The 17945-nt window shown below is 50.0% G+C and overlaps 1 protein-coding gene across 1 annotated transcript; it reads left to right on the top strand.

Annotated features, from left to right (window-relative positions):
• Window positions 1–2338: 2338 nt before the first annotated feature.
• On the top strand, window positions 2339–17296 carry Fads1 (fatty acid desaturase 1). The gene is made up of 12 exons (XM_021152361.3): window positions 2339–2693; window positions 4344–4454; window positions 5341–5538; window positions 6044–6145; window positions 6420–6548; window positions 11600–11660; window positions 13392–13468; window positions 14181–14278; window positions 14471–14567; window positions 14793–14872; window positions 14965–15090; window positions 15263–17296. Exons 1-12 carry the CDS (start codon window positions 2481–2483, stop codon window positions 15312–15314), a joined length of 1344 nt encoding a protein of 447 aa, XP_021008020.1. The 5' UTR covers window positions 2339–2480; the 3' UTR covers window positions 15315–17296.
• The last annotated feature ends 649 nt before the right edge of the window (window positions 17297–17945 follow it).

Genomic DNA, 17945 nt, shown 5'->3' with positions numbered 1-17945 from the left:
GAGAGGACTGCCAGAAGAGGAAAGGACTGCTCTGAAAGTAAGTGGCACAATTCTATGGGATCCTGAACTCAAGTGGGTAAAGGGGAAAGGCATCGGAATGTGAGCAGTCCTCTTATCTGTCTCCTGACTTGCCTAAATGTGAGCAAGCTCGGAATGGCACAGCTGGTGCCATGGCTTCTGCCTATGATATGCCCATGCCTACCCTCACACTAAGAGCCTTATTAAACCTTCCTCTCTTAAGCTGCACCTTGTCAGTATTTTGGCACAGCTGTGAAAGAGCAGCTAATACAGCAATCTAAGCATTAATTGTTCAAAATATGTGATAAAGGGACAGCAAGGCCACTTAGCAGGTAAAGGTACTTCCTAGAAGCCTGATGACCTGAGTTCAGTCCCCAACGCCCACATGATAGAAGGAGAGAACAGACTCCTGCAGGTTTGTCTTCTGATATCTACATATAGGCTGTGGCATGTATGGGTTTTTGCACTGACACACACAGGTAAATACTCTAAATAAATAAACAAATAAATAAACAAACAAATAAAGACAATTCAAAAATTTTAAGTAGTAAGATATAAGATAAAGTTTTCATATAAAATTAATACTTCTTATGCCAGAATGGTTTAGCACTATTATCAAGAACAGGAAACTGAGGCTGAGGAATGTCCGTGCAGACAGTTTAACTCTCACACTTAGCCAGAGCAAGAGCAAAACTCCGAGGAGAATAGAGATGGAGTTTTGTTCCCAGTAAAATTCCCTATTGCAGAAAGACCCACAATACACAGAATTGTTAGAGAACAGGCTCTGTGCCACAGTTGGCAAACGGCACTCTAAAGAAGCACACGCTTCCAGAAATAGAGATTGCTAGATTCACAAGTCTACACACTGCTGGTGTAACCCCTGCTGAGGCTGTCACACAAACCTCACGATTAATTGCATCCTACTGTCTCCTGACAATTAAGGCCACTAAGCCTATATAATTCTAATTAATATAGTGAAACACAGTGGTGCCTGCCTATGATTACAGCACTTGGGAGGCCGAAGCAGGGCGATTATTGCAACTTCGAAGCTAATCTGTTCATCACAGTGAGTTCCAGATCAGCCAGGGCTACTGCTTCCAGGAACAAAAATAACAACAAAACACAATACAGAACTAAGATCACTAGAAATAGTAAATGCTAAAACTAATTGCAAATGTTAAAACTACATACAAAGAAGGCAAGGCTGGCCTTTCTTCGTTTTATTTTTGTTTTAAAATCGTTTTTAAAATTGCATTTATTTATTTATTTACGTGTGTGTGTGTGTGTGTGTGTGTGTGTGTGTGTGCTGCCATGAATTACAGGCAATGTAGGCTAGAAGAAAAACTTGTAGAAGTCAGTACTCTCCTTCCATCTTGTGGGTCCCAGGGATCCAATTCAGGTCACTGGGTTTTGCATCTGGCACCTGTTCCTCCTGAACCATGGAGCTATCATTAGTATTGTTATCATCATCATCACCACCACCACCACCACCATCATCATCGCATTTTAGTTAGTGCATGTGTGTGTGTGCATGCGTGCATGTGTTAATTGTGTGTGTGTGTGTGTTCCTAAGTACTATATTCTTGTAAGTCAAAAGTGATGGCCAATCATAGCAGACAAGACTTCTGTTAGCCTTGGGCTATCACGTGAGCAAAAGCCTGGAACTGTAGCCAATCAGTCTCTTTCTTTATGTTAGTCCTCTTTCTTCCCACACATGCTAACCTGCCCACCTTGCTAGGAAGGGGGTCTCTGAACCGCTACTGGGTCAGGATGCTGTTTTGTTTGCTAAAGCCACTGTGTTTAATTTGTCACGTGTTTCCTTGGGGCAGGAAATTGACAGAACGTTTGCCTTAGCACAATCTGCTGTATGAAACAGAACGTGGAAAGCAGTGCCTGTAAACCCAGAACTCAGGCGAGTCAGAGGTTCAAGGTCATTCTCAGCTACACAGTGAGTCTGGGGCCAGCCTGAGCAACATGAAAACTGTTTTCTTTTCTATATGTTCACACCAAGCTTCTATGCGCCCTTGGGGCCTCCGCTTTAGCTACATCAAGCTGTGACGCACTCAAAGGAACCGTTATGCTATCAGTCCCTACCATGCTCAATATAAAATAAATAAATTCAGAAGTGGAATAGCCTGGAGACCACTTTCGGGCACCCGCGAGGGGGCGCGTCTCTGCCGCTGGCAGTAGCCTGAGTCTCTCCGGGGAGGGGGTAGTCTGTCCTTGCTACCCGAGAGAGGCGGAGCTCGCGCCCCACGCCACTCGGCTCAGCCAATGGGAGCTCGCGCCGCGGGGCTCGGCGGTCCGCGCCAAGGGTGCTGAAAACCCTGCGCGCGAACGGCGGTCTCCGGGCGCGCGCTCGAGGCAGCCCGACGCTCCCCTATTTCGCGAGCCTGGCGTGCGCTGCCCCGCGGCCCGGAGCGCGCGCCTCTCAGACTCCAGCTTCCCCAGCCAGGCTTGCTATGGCTCCCGACCCGGTGCCGACCCCTGGCCCGGCCTCCGCCCAGCTCCGCCAAACGCGCTACTTTACTTGGGAGGAGGTGGCGCAGCGCTCCGGACGGGAGAAGGAGCGATGGCTCGTGATCGACCGGAAGGTGTACAACATCAGCGACTTCAGCCGCCGCCACCCGGGGGGCTCCCGGGTCATCAGCCACTACGCGGGTCAGGATGCCACGGTGAGAGCGGACAATAGGCGCCATCTGCACCTCGGGGAGGGACATTGGCGGGGAGAGAGGCCTTTGAACCCGGGATGCAAGCGCCTGAGAGACCGGAGCCGTAGACGGTGGCCGGAGACACGCACACTCAAACAAAGGGCTGGCTGTACGTCCGTGCTTTGCCTCTGGAGTCTCAAGCATGGGTTGGATAGGAGGGAATGAGCTTTCCAGGCACCCGGACAACAGTACTTGCAGCCTCCGGTGGTGGGAGGAGGAGTCTGAGCAGAGAGTGGGAGTCGCGTCCTGTCTGCCCGGCTAGGAGGGTGAACACAGCCTTGTCTGACCTAGAGAACTGGCCCTAACTTGGAATTCGGAGCGAAAAGGAAGTGGGAATGGACTGCTTGCCCTAGGGATGACACTGAGGACCCGGTACTTGGGCATCACCTGTACATTTTGAAGCCCGGAGAGTAGGGTAATGAACCTGAGCCGGTCCAAGACAGCTTGCGGTTAGAGTCGTAAAACTGTACTCGGATTCTTAGTGCGAGGTCACTTGGGGCCAGGGAGGTCAACTATTCCGGGAATAGGGCTCCCGCGCGATTAGACACTTCGCGGGATCGCGTCCCTTTTCCGTTGTAGCTTACTGAAGGAAGAGTCAGTACGCACCACAGCTTCTGTCTAGTGACCCTGTTTTCTCATTTTAGACCATATCCTCCCTCAGAGGCGAGGGCTGGACTAGGGCAGAGCATTCTTTGACGGGATTGCCAACTGTTGGGTCTCTACATTTGGGTCCATCTGCCTTTTAACTACCTAATGCCATCCCTCCGACCTCTTACTCCTTGTCTGCCAGTCTAACGTGCTCCCGGGGTCACCAGGGTTCCTATTAAGTTGCCCATGAAGTTAGAGGTGGAGGGCCTTAGAGACCAGGCTAGAAGGAGCCAGTACTAGAAGTAACCACTCCAGAATCCAAACAGCAGTGCATTCCTATACCGGTTCATGAAAGGATGGAGCAGATCCGCTCGGTCTAGGCTTCCCGTTCTGTGTAACTTGGGGGCCTAGGATTTCATGGCAAGGACAGCGATTGGTCTGGATGTGTGGTGCCACTGCCCACGGACTCCACCTCCGCTTACAGCCTTTTTCCCTAAGGCCCTCCCACCCACCTTGTATAACCCTTATTAACTACTCCGGAGCGGGGAATGGTCAGAATGTTGAGGGAAACAGAGAACCCTGCCCAAAGGAGAAAGAAATGTGAAGAGTGCCCCAAGCGCAGGCATAGGGAGTCTTCCTCATAACAGAAACTGGCTAAGAAAGAAAGGGACTTGTTGAAAGTACTACAGGAACAAAAGCCTCATAGCCCCACCTATTCCCGCAAGCTGCTTCTCTCCTGTGCTAAATTCCTACACCAAGTGTCAGTAGACATGAAGGCTAGCTTCATCAGGTCCGTCTTTGTGGCATTCAGCGGAGTCTTTCCAGTCTTTGGGTGTAGTGCCCTTTCAGTGGAAACCCAAATGCCGGGTGGTCTAGGACTGACATCTGGAAGAACAGTAGCCAGAGGGAGGAGGCCTTGCATCAGCATTGATGCAAACCTTGTTGACCTGGAGGATGGTCTTTGATGTGAGGACCTTGGGAGCCTGGGACACAGGGGTCCTCACTGTCTTCTCTCTGTATTTTTAGGATCCTTTTGTGGCATTCCACATCAACAAGGGTCTTGTGAGAAAGTATATGAACTCTCTTCTGATTGGAGAGCTGGCTCCGGAGCAACCCAGCTTTGAACCCACCAAGAATGTGAGAGGCCATGTTTGCTGTTTGGAGACTTAGTTGTGGAGGGAGAGGGGGCAAATGCCTGCATAGGACCACAGGTGACGGTTCTTGGGAGTCTTGAGTAGTCATGGGGTAATAAGCCCACTGGAGCTTGTTCCAGTGCTACTACCACCCATACTCCCATCACCAGTCCTCTCATCATCAGTACTCCCATCAGCAATGCTCCCATCACTAGTACTCCCATCACCAGTACTCCCATTATTAGTGCTCCCATCACCAGTGCTCCCATCAGTAGAGCTCCCATCACCAGTGCTCCCATCATTAGTGCTCCCATCAGCAATGCTCCCATCACCAATGCTCCCATCACCAGTGCTCCCATCACCAGTGCTCCCATCACCAGTGCTCCCATCAGTAGAGCTCCCATCACCAGTACTCCCATTATTAGTGCTCCCATCACCAATGCTCCCATCACCAATGCTCCCATCACCAGTGCTCCCATCACCAGTGCTCCCATCACCAGTGCTCCCATCAGTAGAGCTCCCATCATTAATGCTCCCATCATCAGTGCTCCTATCATCAGTGCTCCCATCACCAGTGCTCCCATCAGCAGTGCTCCCATCACTGACAGCAGACCTATTTACTGAGCATCATGTATCAATGTAAACTCATAAAATACTCTTCATATATGCACACATAAGAAAACACGCCCAGAGAGTTTAAGCTGCAGAGACCCAAAGTAAGTCTGTTTAGCTGCTGGACATGATGCCATTTATAGGAGCTTTTCCTATCCTCCTTCCCCATCAGGGTATCTTTGCCTAAGACTGTGGACTTCCCACAGCTACCTGCACGGGAGGTTCTCTTCAAGGGTTGGGGTGCCACTGAGAAGAATTATAGCCCCAGTCTCCCACAGAAAGCGCTAACTGATGAATTCCGGGAGCTGCGGGCCACAGTAGAGCGAATGGGCCTCATGAAGGCCAACCACCTCTTCTTCCTGGTCTACCTGCTTCACATCCTGCTGCTGGATGTGGCTGCCTGGCTCACCCTTTGGATCTTTGGAACTTCCTTGGTGCCCTTCATCCTCTGTGCAGTACTGCTCAGTACAGTTCAGGTGAGAGTGGCTTTGCCTGGTTATTCTCAGAATTCCTAGTGAAAACATCAAGGCCAAGAATCCTTCCTGGGGTCTGTAGATACACAGGAGACTCGGCACAGGGAGAGAATACACATTCTCTGAAATTTCAGGTTCAGGTTCTACCACAGTCCCAAGTATGCCAAGAACCAAAGGTTGGCTCCCTTCCCACCATTGATGCTACCCAGTATGGTGCCAGCCAATCATGGTCCGGCACCAGGATTTGTACTAACAGTCTGTTTTCTGAATGCCAGTCTGTCCTAAGTCATGGCATTTCAGAGGAAAGAAGGGAGTATGGTCTGCCTCAGCTCACATGTGACTCAGGGGCCAAGAAGGAATTGGAACCTGGGTTCCATGGCTTATCCTAATGTGCTCCCTTAAGGTACTGCAGCAATCCAGAATGGAGAAGCTGAAGGAGCTGCCAAGGTCTGTGAGAAGGGCCTTAGCCAGACCGGGGCTGCCCTGAGCACTAACCTTTCTCTTTTAGGCTCAGGCAGGTTGGCTACAGCATGACTTTGGGCACCTGTCAGTCTTCGGCACCTCGACATGGAATCACCTGGTACATCATTTTGTGATTGGCCACCTGAAGGTCAGTGAGATTATCGGGTTCCCCCAAGCCCCAGTCATTCGTGGTTGTCAGAGTATGGGAGACGTGCTCATGACCCTGGCTTTTGTTTCTTTTAAAAAATTATTTATTTATCTTATGTGCCTGGGTACCCTGCTTGCAGGGTATATCTGTATGCCATGAGCAAGGGCGTCAGATCCCCTGGGACTAGAGTCATAGACAGTTGTGAGCTGTCGTGTGAGTGCTAAGAACTGAAGCAGGGTACTCGGGCTGGGTTTTCATTCGCAATTCTCTGTAGGGGGCCCCCGCCAGCTGGTGGAACCACATGCATTTCCAGCACCATGCCAAGCCTAACTGCTTCCGCAAGGACCCCGATATCAACATGCACCCCCTCTTCTTCGCCCTGGGGAAGGTTCTTTCTGTGGAGGTAAGCTGGGTGTGAGTGCAGAGGGGAGTAGAGTGGCCTGTTCTGCAGGCTGAAGGGAAAGTGCTTGTATGCTGTTATCAGAGGACATCAGGGGCTAAGCTGCAGGGCTCTTGCTTTCTGGAAATTGTGGAGGGCAGATAAACCGGGACTGTTCAGGACCAATCGGTTAGCAGTTATTGCACAAAACTGCCCCACGCTGCACAGGATTCAGTGGGTTACAGGGGAGTCTGTGCAAGCCCCTGCTCATCTTTGATGATGACTGAGATACCTCTTTGGGGTGCTGTTTGACACCCTGCTCCTGGAAGGCCCATCCTTGCACTTGGCGTTTCTGTCTCTTACGTCGGATACCTGCTGTGGCACAGCCTGCCTTGCCTAGGACTTCACTGTCTCTCACATGTCTCATATCTATGTCCAGAACACTCGCTCTGAAGACAGCTGGCTTCTGTATCTCTAGATTCCGCATCAGTGGATTTAAACAGATATTCAGAAAAAAAAAATCACACCCATCCTGAACTTGTACATGCTGTTTTTAATTTATTATTACTGTGTGTGGGCACATATGCCAAGGCACACGTGTGGAGGTCAGAGGACAACTTTTGTGGAGTCACTTCTCTCCTCCCACCTCTATGTGGGTCTCGGGGATGAAACTCAAGTCATCAGGCTTGCATGGCAAATACCTTCACCCACCGAGCCATCTCACCAAGCCTATTGGGATTTTCAACTTTATTTTATTTTTGGTTGTGAGCTGAGCTGTCTCTCCAGCCCATCTTTATTTATTATTATGAGAGCAGGTGTCAGAGGACAACTTAGTGGGGTCAGTTTTTTTTTTTTTTTTTTTGGTTTTTTCGAGACAGGGTTTCTCTGTGTAGCCCTGGCTGTCCTGGCACTCACTTTGTAGACCAGGCTGGCCTCGAACTCAGAAATCCGCCTGCCTCTGCCTCCCGAGTGCTGGGATTAAAGGCGTGCGCCACCACGCCTGGCGTGGGGTCAGTTTTTACCTTTCCTTAGGTTCTGGGTTCGAGCTCAGGTTGTCAGCTCCCTCAAAAGTGCTTTTTACCCTCTGAGTTTTCTCAGGGAGGCGTCTCACCCCCTGGCTCTAGACTCTTCCTAAATAGTACATTATGATAACTATTTTCTGCATAGTGTTTACACTGTATCAGGTATAAGCAATCTGGAGAGGGTTTATTACATGCTGGAAGAAGGCTGGATAGAGCTCAGTGGTAGAGCATTTGCCTGGCTTGAGTGAAGCCCCGGGTTCTATACACAGCACCAAAAAGAAAGAAGGATAGAGAAAGAAAAATCGGGTGGGAGGGAAGGAACGAAGCCAAGCATGGTGGCACGTACCCGTAATCCCGGCACACAGGAAGTGGAAGTAGGAGGATTGAGAGTTTGAGGCTAACCTAGGTTACATAGCAAGACCTAACTAAAGCGGGTGTGTGTGTGTGTGTGTGTGTGTGTGTGTGTGTGTGTAAGAACCAAAACCTCATCTCCCAGCCTGCGGGGCTAGGAGGGCATGTGTCAGTTATTGCAAGTAGGATGCCACTTCATGCAGGGGACTTGAACATCTGTGGACACGTGGAACCAATCGATGAATACCGCTGTACTTTTCCCTCCCGTTTGAGGCCAGCCCGTCTTCCAGTGTGATCAGCATTGGCTTTGAGTAGTCAGCTGAGGCTGAGAGCTGAAGGGAGAATGCCCAGGGGTGGAGAGCTGGTGAACTCGCCTGGCATAAGCAATAGAAGGTTCCGAATGCCCAGCAGAGTTCCTTGAAAAGTTAATTAAAAACCCTCCCCGGAGCTCTGCCAGCTCCCCTTCCCCCACCTAATGGCAGCTGTTTGAATTAAGCTGTTGAACACAGTTCATTTTCAGGCATGAGTTCAAGGTAGTCTGGCTGCTCTGTCCTCTCTGGCTGAAACCTACTGTGGAAGAGCCTTGGCAGTTCTGGCTCTGCTGGCACGGGGCACTCAGAGCTTGAGTCTTGGGCTCCATCTGTCCCTAAAGCTCCCATTTTCACAGTTCCCAAGCACTGGCCTCTGCTGGTCTGTTCTGTGTGTTCCCTTTTGCTCCGTCAGCAATGCACAGTAGGGAACTGGCCCGTGTCATTCTGAAACAGGGCAGACTGCTCGTCAGGAAGAGCACTGGGCACTAAGCACTTCTCTTGTCCCCACAGATGATTTAAGGAAAGGGAGGACTTTGCTGGTTCTTGATACTGTGGCTTTCAAGGAACTGTGGTCCACAAACATCAGAAAGAGAGTAGGGGCTAGGGAGATGGACCGGTGGACAAAGTGCTTGCCACATAAGCAGGAAGACCTGGGATTGGATCTTAAGCACCTGAGCACCCAGTAGAAACCCCCAGAGCTGACCTCTGGTCTTCACATGTGTGGACAAGTACAGCTGCACACATGCGTACCCCTCTCTCCCTCACCCCCAAAGACACAGAAAACGAGAACGAATGGATGTAGGAGGCTGGGTTTGGTCTCTCCGAGGACACCTTACCTTACTGCCATCTGCCCAGTGCCTCCTAACACTTTTGGAGAACAAAGTGGTACAGGGAATACTTTGCCCTCAACTCTTGGAACTCTGAGAGTCTAAGCACTGCGGCCAGACCATAATGTTCTTGATCACTGTCTAAGGGGGTAGCAATGGACAGGGTTCTTTCCCATAGCAGTCCCCACTCACCCCACCACCCAAGCGCGGTGCTTTGCTTCTATGGAATCTCCTTGGTTAATGCTGTGAGGCTTCTTTAGCCGTCTCCAAGTTATATGATAATTCCATCAAATTACCCAGCTCCAGTGCCCCCGATATCTGGTAGCTATCCAATTTGCGTTGCTATAATAAAATACCCGAGGCTGGGTACTTTATAAAGAAAATATGTCTGCTTAGTTTATTGGTCTCAGGGACTGAAAGTTGAAGATGGAATAACCCCATCAGTTTGCCTCTAGGATGAGCCCTGTGAAGGATGCCAGACATCGGTGGGAGTGGCCGTGAAAGCAAATGGGGTGAGAGAGAAGCCAGATTCGTCTCTAAAACAATCCACTCTCAAGCAGAAACTCACTAGGGTCCCCTGAAGTCATAGGAATCCCTTCAGAGGGTGATTTCATTGACTCGCAGTGAGCTGTGCCTCTTGACATCACTGCCTTGGTGACCAAGCGTGCAGCATGTGAACCCTTGGGAAGCAAACCGCATTGCACGGCACCCGCACGGTAGCGTTCAGCCTGACCTGGCCCATCTTCTGCTTCATTGGCCCCTGTAACTATATGTGCTGCTCACTTCTGCACCTCTGGACAAAGCCAGAACACACAAAAACACAGAGCAGACCGTGAGTGAGTGAGTCCGAGGCCTGCCTGCAGGACGGAGTAGTCGGAGACACAACTTCCTGAGGGCCTGAGTAGCCTGGCCTTCCCTAGCTTTCTGGTGTGGTGGGCCTCTAGAGCTCTGGTTCTGGCTACGCCCTGTACTTTGACGGCTTTTCTTTGGATTTGTGCACACCTGCCATTCCTCATTATTTAGTTATCAGGGCCCAAGGGAGGCCAGGCCTGAGTGTCTTTGCCAAGCTGCTGCCTTTCTGTCTGTCCTGCTCTCCCATCTGTAGTCTGTAGACGATCTTGAACCACAAGTTTATTACCCACTTTATCGCCTCAGATTATAAGATCTATGGGAATGAGAATTTCCTACTGTTCACCTCTGTGCTCTCGGCACCTCAGACCGTGAGTAGTGGTATACCCTCACTCCAGGGCTTGTTGAATGACTCCGTGAGTGTAGAAAGATTGTCTCATCTAGCCACACTGGCTTGCAAAGAACACAGTTTTGATGAACAATTTATAGGCGTGGCTGTGGGTATGTGTGAAGGTAACTCAGAATGTGCTCTGGGTTGAGGTCACCAAAACTAATTGGGGCAAGAACTGCCATGGAGTGAGACAGCAGAACACATATGAACCCATGTGAGTGGCTCTGGGCCAGATAAATGGTCTGGTGGGTCCCAGTCCGTCTGTTCAGTAGCTTGGCTTAAAATAATAATAATAATAATAATAATAATAATAATAATAATAATAATAATAATAATAATAGAGTCCCAGTCCGTCTGTTCAGTAGCTTGGCTTAAAATAATAATAATAATAAATAACAACAACAACAACCACCCACTCAGTGGGCAAATCTTTGCCAAAACCCTTCAACCGCTGAGTTGTTCTTGGTAATCTTTCTACATATATTACTAAACTTTCAAGGGGGGCTATGAAATTCATGTTGAAGAGTCCATAAGAGAGGCTGGAGAGATGGCTCAGTGGTTAAAAGCATGGGCTTTGCTTCCAGAAGACCTGGATTTGATTCTCTGGAGCTCACAACCATCTGTAACTCCGGTTGGTCTGCTGCTCTCTGCTGGCCTCCACAAGTATTGCATGCACTTGGCACATTCATGCAGGCAGAACACCCATACACATTAGACTTAAAAAAAAAAAGAGTCCAAAAGATTGTGATGGAAAGACTCAGGCCACCGACTCAGGGGCAAAGATAGTTTTCTGTTAAGACTCTGAGGTCCGGGCTGGTGAGATGGCTCAGTGGGTAAGAGCACCCGACTGCTCTTCCAAAGGTCCAGAGTTCAAATCCCAGCAACCACATGGTGGCTCACAACCATCCGTAACAAGATCTGGCGCCCTCTTCTGGAGTGTCTGAAGACAGCTACAGTGTACTTACATATAATAAATAAATAAATCTAAAAAAAAAAAAAAAAAAAGACTCTGAGGTCCAAAGAGTACCCGAAGCAGGAGGGGGTTGGGCCTGGAAACCATGTGACAGAGACTTAGATAGCCATCAGGAATCCTGTAGACTGATGAGTGTACACTCTTGTGTGTTCCTTGTCATGGTAGAGTCATAGGTCACAAGCCGGGGCCGGCCACTTGCTCCAGGAACATGTCAGAGACTTTCAAAGGTAGCAAAAAAGCTGAAGGTTCTGGAAGTAGGCCTAGTGTCAGGCCAGGGAAAGTTGGTGGCTCAGTGGGAGAAACGGGTGTCTGTGTGGTCTCTGCTGCTGACTTGCGTTTGTTTCCTCACAGCTCGGGAGAGAAAAGAAGAAACACATGCCATACAACCATCAGCACAAGTACTTCTTCCTCAGTGAGTGTCAGCCTGGGGGAGGGGGGAGGGGGGCTAGGAGAGGCCTAGGAGGAAGTACTGTCTGCGGATGCCCCTCCCCCCACTGGGAGCAAAGGGCCTTTCCCCCTAAGTCAAGTCAGTCATCTGTGTTCGGGGACAATCGCAATCCTCCACTCTTCCTTCCTTCCAGGAAGAAACTAAGTGGTCAGCAGGAGCCTCCTGGTTTAGTTTTAAGCCTTGTCTTAAACCTAGTCACACAAAGGCGGGGTCGGTTAGGATGACTCCTTGGCCAGTGGGGTCCGAGAAGAAATTTGTTTAGCGACTGAGCAGAAGACGGTTTGGTTATATACTCCCTACTTCCAAAGCCTGCTGCATACTGCCCAAATTTAGGCCTTAAAATTCCTTTAAGACCTCAAGTTTTAGGGACCAGTTTGTGGGTACTTTTAATGAGTTTTGAGGGCTTTTTGTTTGTTTTTGTTTTTGAGAGAGAGGTTTGTGCAGCTCAGGTTGACTTCAAACTTGGCACCTGTATCTATTTCAAGTTTTTTTTTTTTTTTTAAAGATTTATTTATTTATTATATGTAAGTACACTGTAGCTGTCTTTGTCTTCAGACGCACCAGAAGAGGGCATCAGATCTCATTACGGGTGGTTGTGAGCCACCATGTGGTTGCTGGGATTTGAACTTCGGACCTTTGGAAGAGCAGTCGGGTGCTCTTACCCACTGAGCCATCTCACCAGCCCCCCTATTTCAAGTTTTTAAAGGAAGCCTGGGGAAGAATTGGGGGAATTTATCTAACTGCTTATTGCCAACTGTCCCTTCTAGAAAAGGCTGGTCATGGTGGAAGGGTTGAGTCAAAACTTCTATAAAAAATAGTTTTAGGTCTGGGGAGATGGCTCCGTTAGTAAAGGGCTGGCTATGCATGTGTGACCCGATTTTAGATTTCTAAGCCCCACCCCCTACCCACACACAAAAATCCAGAGGTGGTGACACACATGCCTGTAGTCCCAGCGCTGGGGATGGGAAGGGTCCATGAGATGGCTTAGCCGGTAAAAGCCTTACAACCGGAGTTTAGTCCCTGGAACTCACGGTGGAAGGAGAGGAAGCAACGTGTATAAAGTTGTCCTCTGACCTCAACATATGCACTTGTGCTCTACAGCCCACACTCACACATACACGTACATTGGGAGGGAGGGAGGGAGGGAGGGAGGGAGGGAGAGAGGGAGAGAGGGAGGGAGGGAGAGGGAGGAAAGAGTTTTAGAATCTGTGGTATATCCAGATGAAGAAGCTATGAGTGGAGACTGTCATGCTGAGGTTGGTATAGCATCAGGTGTGCCTCAGACTGTGACGGGTCAGCAGAGTCCTTCCCCTGCCCTTTGACCTACATAGTGGAACAGTGAGAATGTGACAGGACTTCGGAGGCAGAGCTGTGGTCCAGGCACTGAAGGAGTATTAATGTGCCCTTTTAAAGGCCTGAGAGTAGAGTATGTTCCATGCTTGAGACTTAAGCTCCCGCACGCCCTCCACGAGGAAGGGATACTGTTCCCAGCCTCGGCTTCTGTGGCATCCATTTGCAGAGTTGGCCTTCTCTAGGCTTGTGTTCCTGGCCAAGTGCTCATAGCTTGTGGTTGATGGAGGAGGGGTGGGGCAGCTAGGGGGTGACAGGAGGCAGTCCTGTGCTGGGGGCCATCTCACCATAGCAGCCCTTTCTGACCCCTTCTTGCTCACTCCTCCATCTCCTTTTCCTCCCCAGTTGGACCCCCAGCCTTGCTGCCTCTATACTTCCAGTGGTATATTTTCTATTTTGTGGTTCAGCGGAAGAAATGGGTGGTGAGTATCCCTGGCCTGAGAGCCTCGTGCACCAGCTTCTCTGGTACTGCATAGGGAAAGGTATGCTCTGTGGAGTATGAAGACTCCAAGGTTGACAGAGCAAAACAGAACCAGGGAAAGAGGCTCTTCTCTAGATGAGATGACTTGGCCTCCCCTGCACTCTGCTTCCCCATGGCAGGGTTCATGCAGGGCTCTCCTAGGGTTCTCAGGCTGCACAGCACTCCAGAACTGCAGAGAACATCAGGGGAGAGATGTAGCGAATGGTCCCTGTTCTCTGGGAACGTAGGATTAAGCTGAAAGTGATAGGCCCGTGAAAAGACATGCAGTTGGAAGAGACTTTGGAGATCCTCAAAAGGGGTCTGGCCGGACCTGCTTTTCCAACTGGTCTCAGATGTAGGGCCTGGGGAAGACAGGCTCTGAGCAGACAAGCTGGGAACTGAGGCGTGAGCTCGGATACTGATCTCAGTGTAAAGGACTCAAGTATTGGAGGAACGAGTGTAGGGCTTGGTTCACTGCAGAAAAGGACCCGGAGCTTCAGTCGATACAGTGGCCTAGACAGAGCCTTGGTCCTGGAATGTGTAGTAGCATTTAGACAGGGTAGGAGCTGCTGTAGGCAGGGAGACTGAGGGGGACCTCTGTGAAGGGACAGGCAGGGGGCTGGGGCATCCCTGGGGATGTTGAGGGCAGTGCCACTTACCCATCCCCTCTGCAGGACTTGGCCTGGATGCTGAGCTTCTATGCCCGCATCTTCTTCACTTACATGCCGCTGCTGGGGCTGAAAGGCTTCCTGGGCCTTTTCTTCATTGTCAGGTATGGACATGTGGTAGGATGCAGAGGTCGGCAGGGAACGTACAGGTGACGGATGGGTCCGCGGGCTGTGCGGGAGCCCAGGGGGTCATTTGGGGCATTGGCTCGGGAGAGTCACAGGCTGGTGTTGCAACTGGGGAATAAGAACCCCATGCTTGGCTTGTACTGCTTATGGCCATATGCCATATTCAACAGGTTCCTGGAAAGCAACTGGTTTGTGTGGGTGACACAGATGAACCATATCCCCATGCACATCGACCACGACCGGAATGTGGACTGGGTCTCCACCCAGGTAAGGGACAGTCACTTGGAAGACCTGGACATGCCCCCAGCTACTGAAAAGGGTAGGTGCTGGACAGAAATAGCCAAAGTTGTTTCCTCAGACAAACCTTGTTATCTTGAGACTTCTCCCACTGAGGGGGTGACCAGAGATAGGGGAATAGTTCCACACAGCCTCCCCAGGGAAGACCCAGCACTCTGACATGGAGACCTGCCCTCCCTCTACTTTCTCCCCCAGCTGCAGGCAACCTGCAACGTTCACCAGTCAGCCTTCAACAACTGGTTCAGTGGCCACCTAAATTTCCAGATTGAACACCAGTGAGTAGAGAGACCTAGGAAACAGGGGTGGTGCAAAGGTGGGGAATGGATAGAGAAGCAGAAGCCACTAACTACTCATATTGTCCCTTAAGCCTCTTCCCCACCATGCCGCGGCACAACTACCACAAGGTGGCACCCCTCGTGCAATCCCTGTGCGCCAAGTACGGCATCAAGTATGAGTCCAAGCCCCTGCTCACAGCCTTCGCGGACATTGTTTAGTGAGTATGAGCCTGGGAAGCTGGCAGTGAGGAGGAAAGCCACGGTGATGAGCATGCGGCCTGGGGTGGGGTGGGTTCCTGGTCATCAGCAATGGCACCGCCATGCCAAGGGGACCTATCTGCAGGTGGGTGGCTCCGCCTCCCTCACTATCTGCTCCTATTGTCCCTACAGCTCCCTGAAGGAGTCAGGGCAACTCTGGTTGGATGCTTACCTTCACCAATAGCAGCAGCAGACCTCCATATGGAGGAGGAAGAGGACACCAGGAGCCAAAGCAGGAGTTGGAGGGACAATGCCACTATGAATCTAATGTTTAAAAGGTTAGGGAACACGGATATTCGTACTCACATCTGCGCCCCTCCCCCTTGCCTTCTGGGTACCAAACTTGAGGGAGGGGAGAGCTGTTGAGGCAGGAATTCAAAACTGTTATTTCTTCTCTACTTTGGCAGGGGAGGGGGACAAATGGTGGCACCTACAGAGCTCTGCATGAAGTAGGGACCCCACACTAGATAACCCCTCTTGTAAAGTATGAGCCCATCTCACTGGGCTATCTGACTCTCCACCCTCCTTGTTAGTCTCTGAGGAACAGTGCGACTCCTTCGAACATGATTTAGAAAGAGGGCATTCATGCATAGAATTCTGAGGCCTGGCACAACTCCCTGCCCAGGAGCACAGCTTGCTGCTGAGGGCTGGGTGTGACCGTGTCTGCCTCTGGCTGCTGGGAGAAGCTGTTTTTCAGTTTCAGAAGCAGGCAGGACAAAAGCCAGGACTGTGGTTTGGGAGGCATTTGGCCCTGGAAGATCCTGGCACACGCAATTCTTGGGTCTCATTCCATCCAGGTTCCAGAGAGAACATTAGATCTTAGCTCTTGACAAAACGGATGGCAGATACTGGCCTTTGAAACTCTGTTGATTCATCTCTTCTAATCGGTCCCCAAGGAGAACATAAACAAAGACTGAGGTCTTCCCTCCTACTGAACAAGACTCCCATAGTTTCCTTTTGCTCCCCAGCCTGTAATTCTAAGTTCAACAAAACAGCCGTCAACAAAAGTGACTGAGGCTTCCACCAGAGTGCCAGGGCTCTGCAGACTCAGAATCCCTGTTCCCTATGTCACGTTCCAGCATTGTATAGCACAGTTCCATGTCACAAACAGGAAGGTTAGAAACACTAAGGTCTGTGAACATCACTGCTGCAGTGAGGCAGCTCCTCTGTCTACTCGTTCAAGTGTCTTACTCTACTGGATGCTGGAGAGAAATTTAGGGTAACTTCTGACAAAGCGTGTCGGTCTAACAATAAAATAGGGTTTTGTAATCTGGTTGGTAAAAGATATGTTCCGGAGAACATAGGAACATGCCCGGAGAGACCTAACCTGTATGTCCACTTTTATGCTCTTGTTCCCCAAACCCATGGGCATTATTTTGTTGTCTGCTCAAGAGATTCTACTGGAAGCATGATGACCACCTGTCTGGGAAGAGAAAACCTCAAGAAGCGAAGTGCAGTGCGTGTTTGTGGAGAAATGGCAGGTGGTCAAGATGAGGGTGTTAAGGGATGTTGGAGTATGGTGTAGAGACAGGCAGGTTGCAGAAAAGCACAGATCTTTCCCAGTGGTTGGCCCTGATTGAAATCCTGTTTGAAACAGGCTGCGTAGGAAAAATCAGGATTAAAGAGTGCTACCTTTATTAGCTCCTTCTCTTCAAAATAGGTGCAGATCCCTCCCCGTGCCAGTTCCCTGCCACCTGGGGTAAGGAGGTGGCACTACCAGTCTGTCTAACCCACACACTGGCTTTGAGCCTTCAGCTGCCAGTCTGGGCAAATACCAGTGAGCTCTGTTGTACCAAGACCAGGTCTTCAGAGCATCTGAACCACTGTGGCCTTCTCTCCTCAGCCTTCACTATGGCTTTTGCATAGCCTCGGGGGACATTGAGTGACAAGCCTCAGAATGTTACAGAGGTAAAGTGAGGCATCTCAAATCCACTGACAGATAAGAAAACAGGGTTAGAGGGAAAGTCACCTCTGCTATTGTAGATAGTGGCAGAATATCCAAACTTAACTCTAGCTTCCATGTCTGTCTTTATTACCTTCATCTTCCGACTTCCTGTCCACAGGCATTTTCACTTAATTGAGCCTAATGTCAGTATCTGTGTGTGCCAATGCTGTTACCACATCCTGATGAAGCTAAAAAATAAAATTTAATTTGGACCAAAAGAATGTTGTTCTTCATTTGAAATCCGAGTTGCTTGTCTGCACATGCCAACCCGATGCCCTGGTGCAGAGAAGGGGAGCTGCCTCAGCTGGTAAGGCACTTCCTATCCAAGTTCCGATCCCCAGGACCCATGTAAAAGCCAGGTGTGGAGCTCTATAACCCAGTGTAAGCAGAGGTGCATCCTTGGGGCTTGCTGGCCAACCACCTTAGGCAAGTTGGTATGCTTCAGATTCAGTAAAAACTAAGGTGGCGTGATTAAGGGTTAAGGCAGACAGTTGCTGACCCTCTGGCCTTTTTGACATTCAAACATGCAAGAACATGAACCCACATAAATATATACAAGATTCCTGCTGCTACTGCTAAGTCCCTTCCTACCTGTGAGCTCAGCTCCCTTGGGAACATGAATCCCTGCCAGTTCCCTTGTATAACCTGGGCAGGACTGTGACTCCCACATAAAGGTGGTCTGACAAGGCCAGGTTCATCCCGGTGCCCATCTGTAGAGACACTGTACTGCTGCGGTACTCCTGCCGGATCTCATAGATCTCACCGTTCAGTCTTCAACTTTCCATCTTGAATTATTTCTCCCTTCGTACCTACTTTGAATTTCAGCATGGTTTTAGCTATAAGTCTCATTTGCCTTTCTCTTTGCCAACA

This window comes from Mus caroli, unplaced genomic scaffold (genome assembly GCF_978045245.1).
Source record: "Mus caroli unplaced genomic scaffold, Mus_caroli_1 scaffold_20, whole genome shotgun sequence".
NCBI classification, from domain to species: Eukaryota; Metazoa; Chordata; class Mammalia; order Rodentia; family Muridae; genus Mus; species Mus caroli.
This window is presented reverse-complemented; position numbering and strand designations above follow the sequence as displayed.

Bases quoted from the DNA above. Each gene is read 5' to 3' on its own strand.
- Fads1 (XM_021152361.3), top strand. From the start codon at position 2,481: ATGGCTCCCGACCCGGTGCCGACCCCTGGCCCGGCCTCCGCCCAGCTC. The intron at 6,549-11,599 runs GTAAGCTGGGTG...GTTTCCTCACAG, and splicing joins GGAAGGTTCTTTCTGTGGAG to CTCGGGAGAGAAAAGAAGAA. The intron at 14,873-14,964 runs GTGAGTAGAGAG...TTGTCCCTTAAG, and splicing joins AATTTCCAGATTGAACACCA to CCTCTTCCCCACCATGCCGC.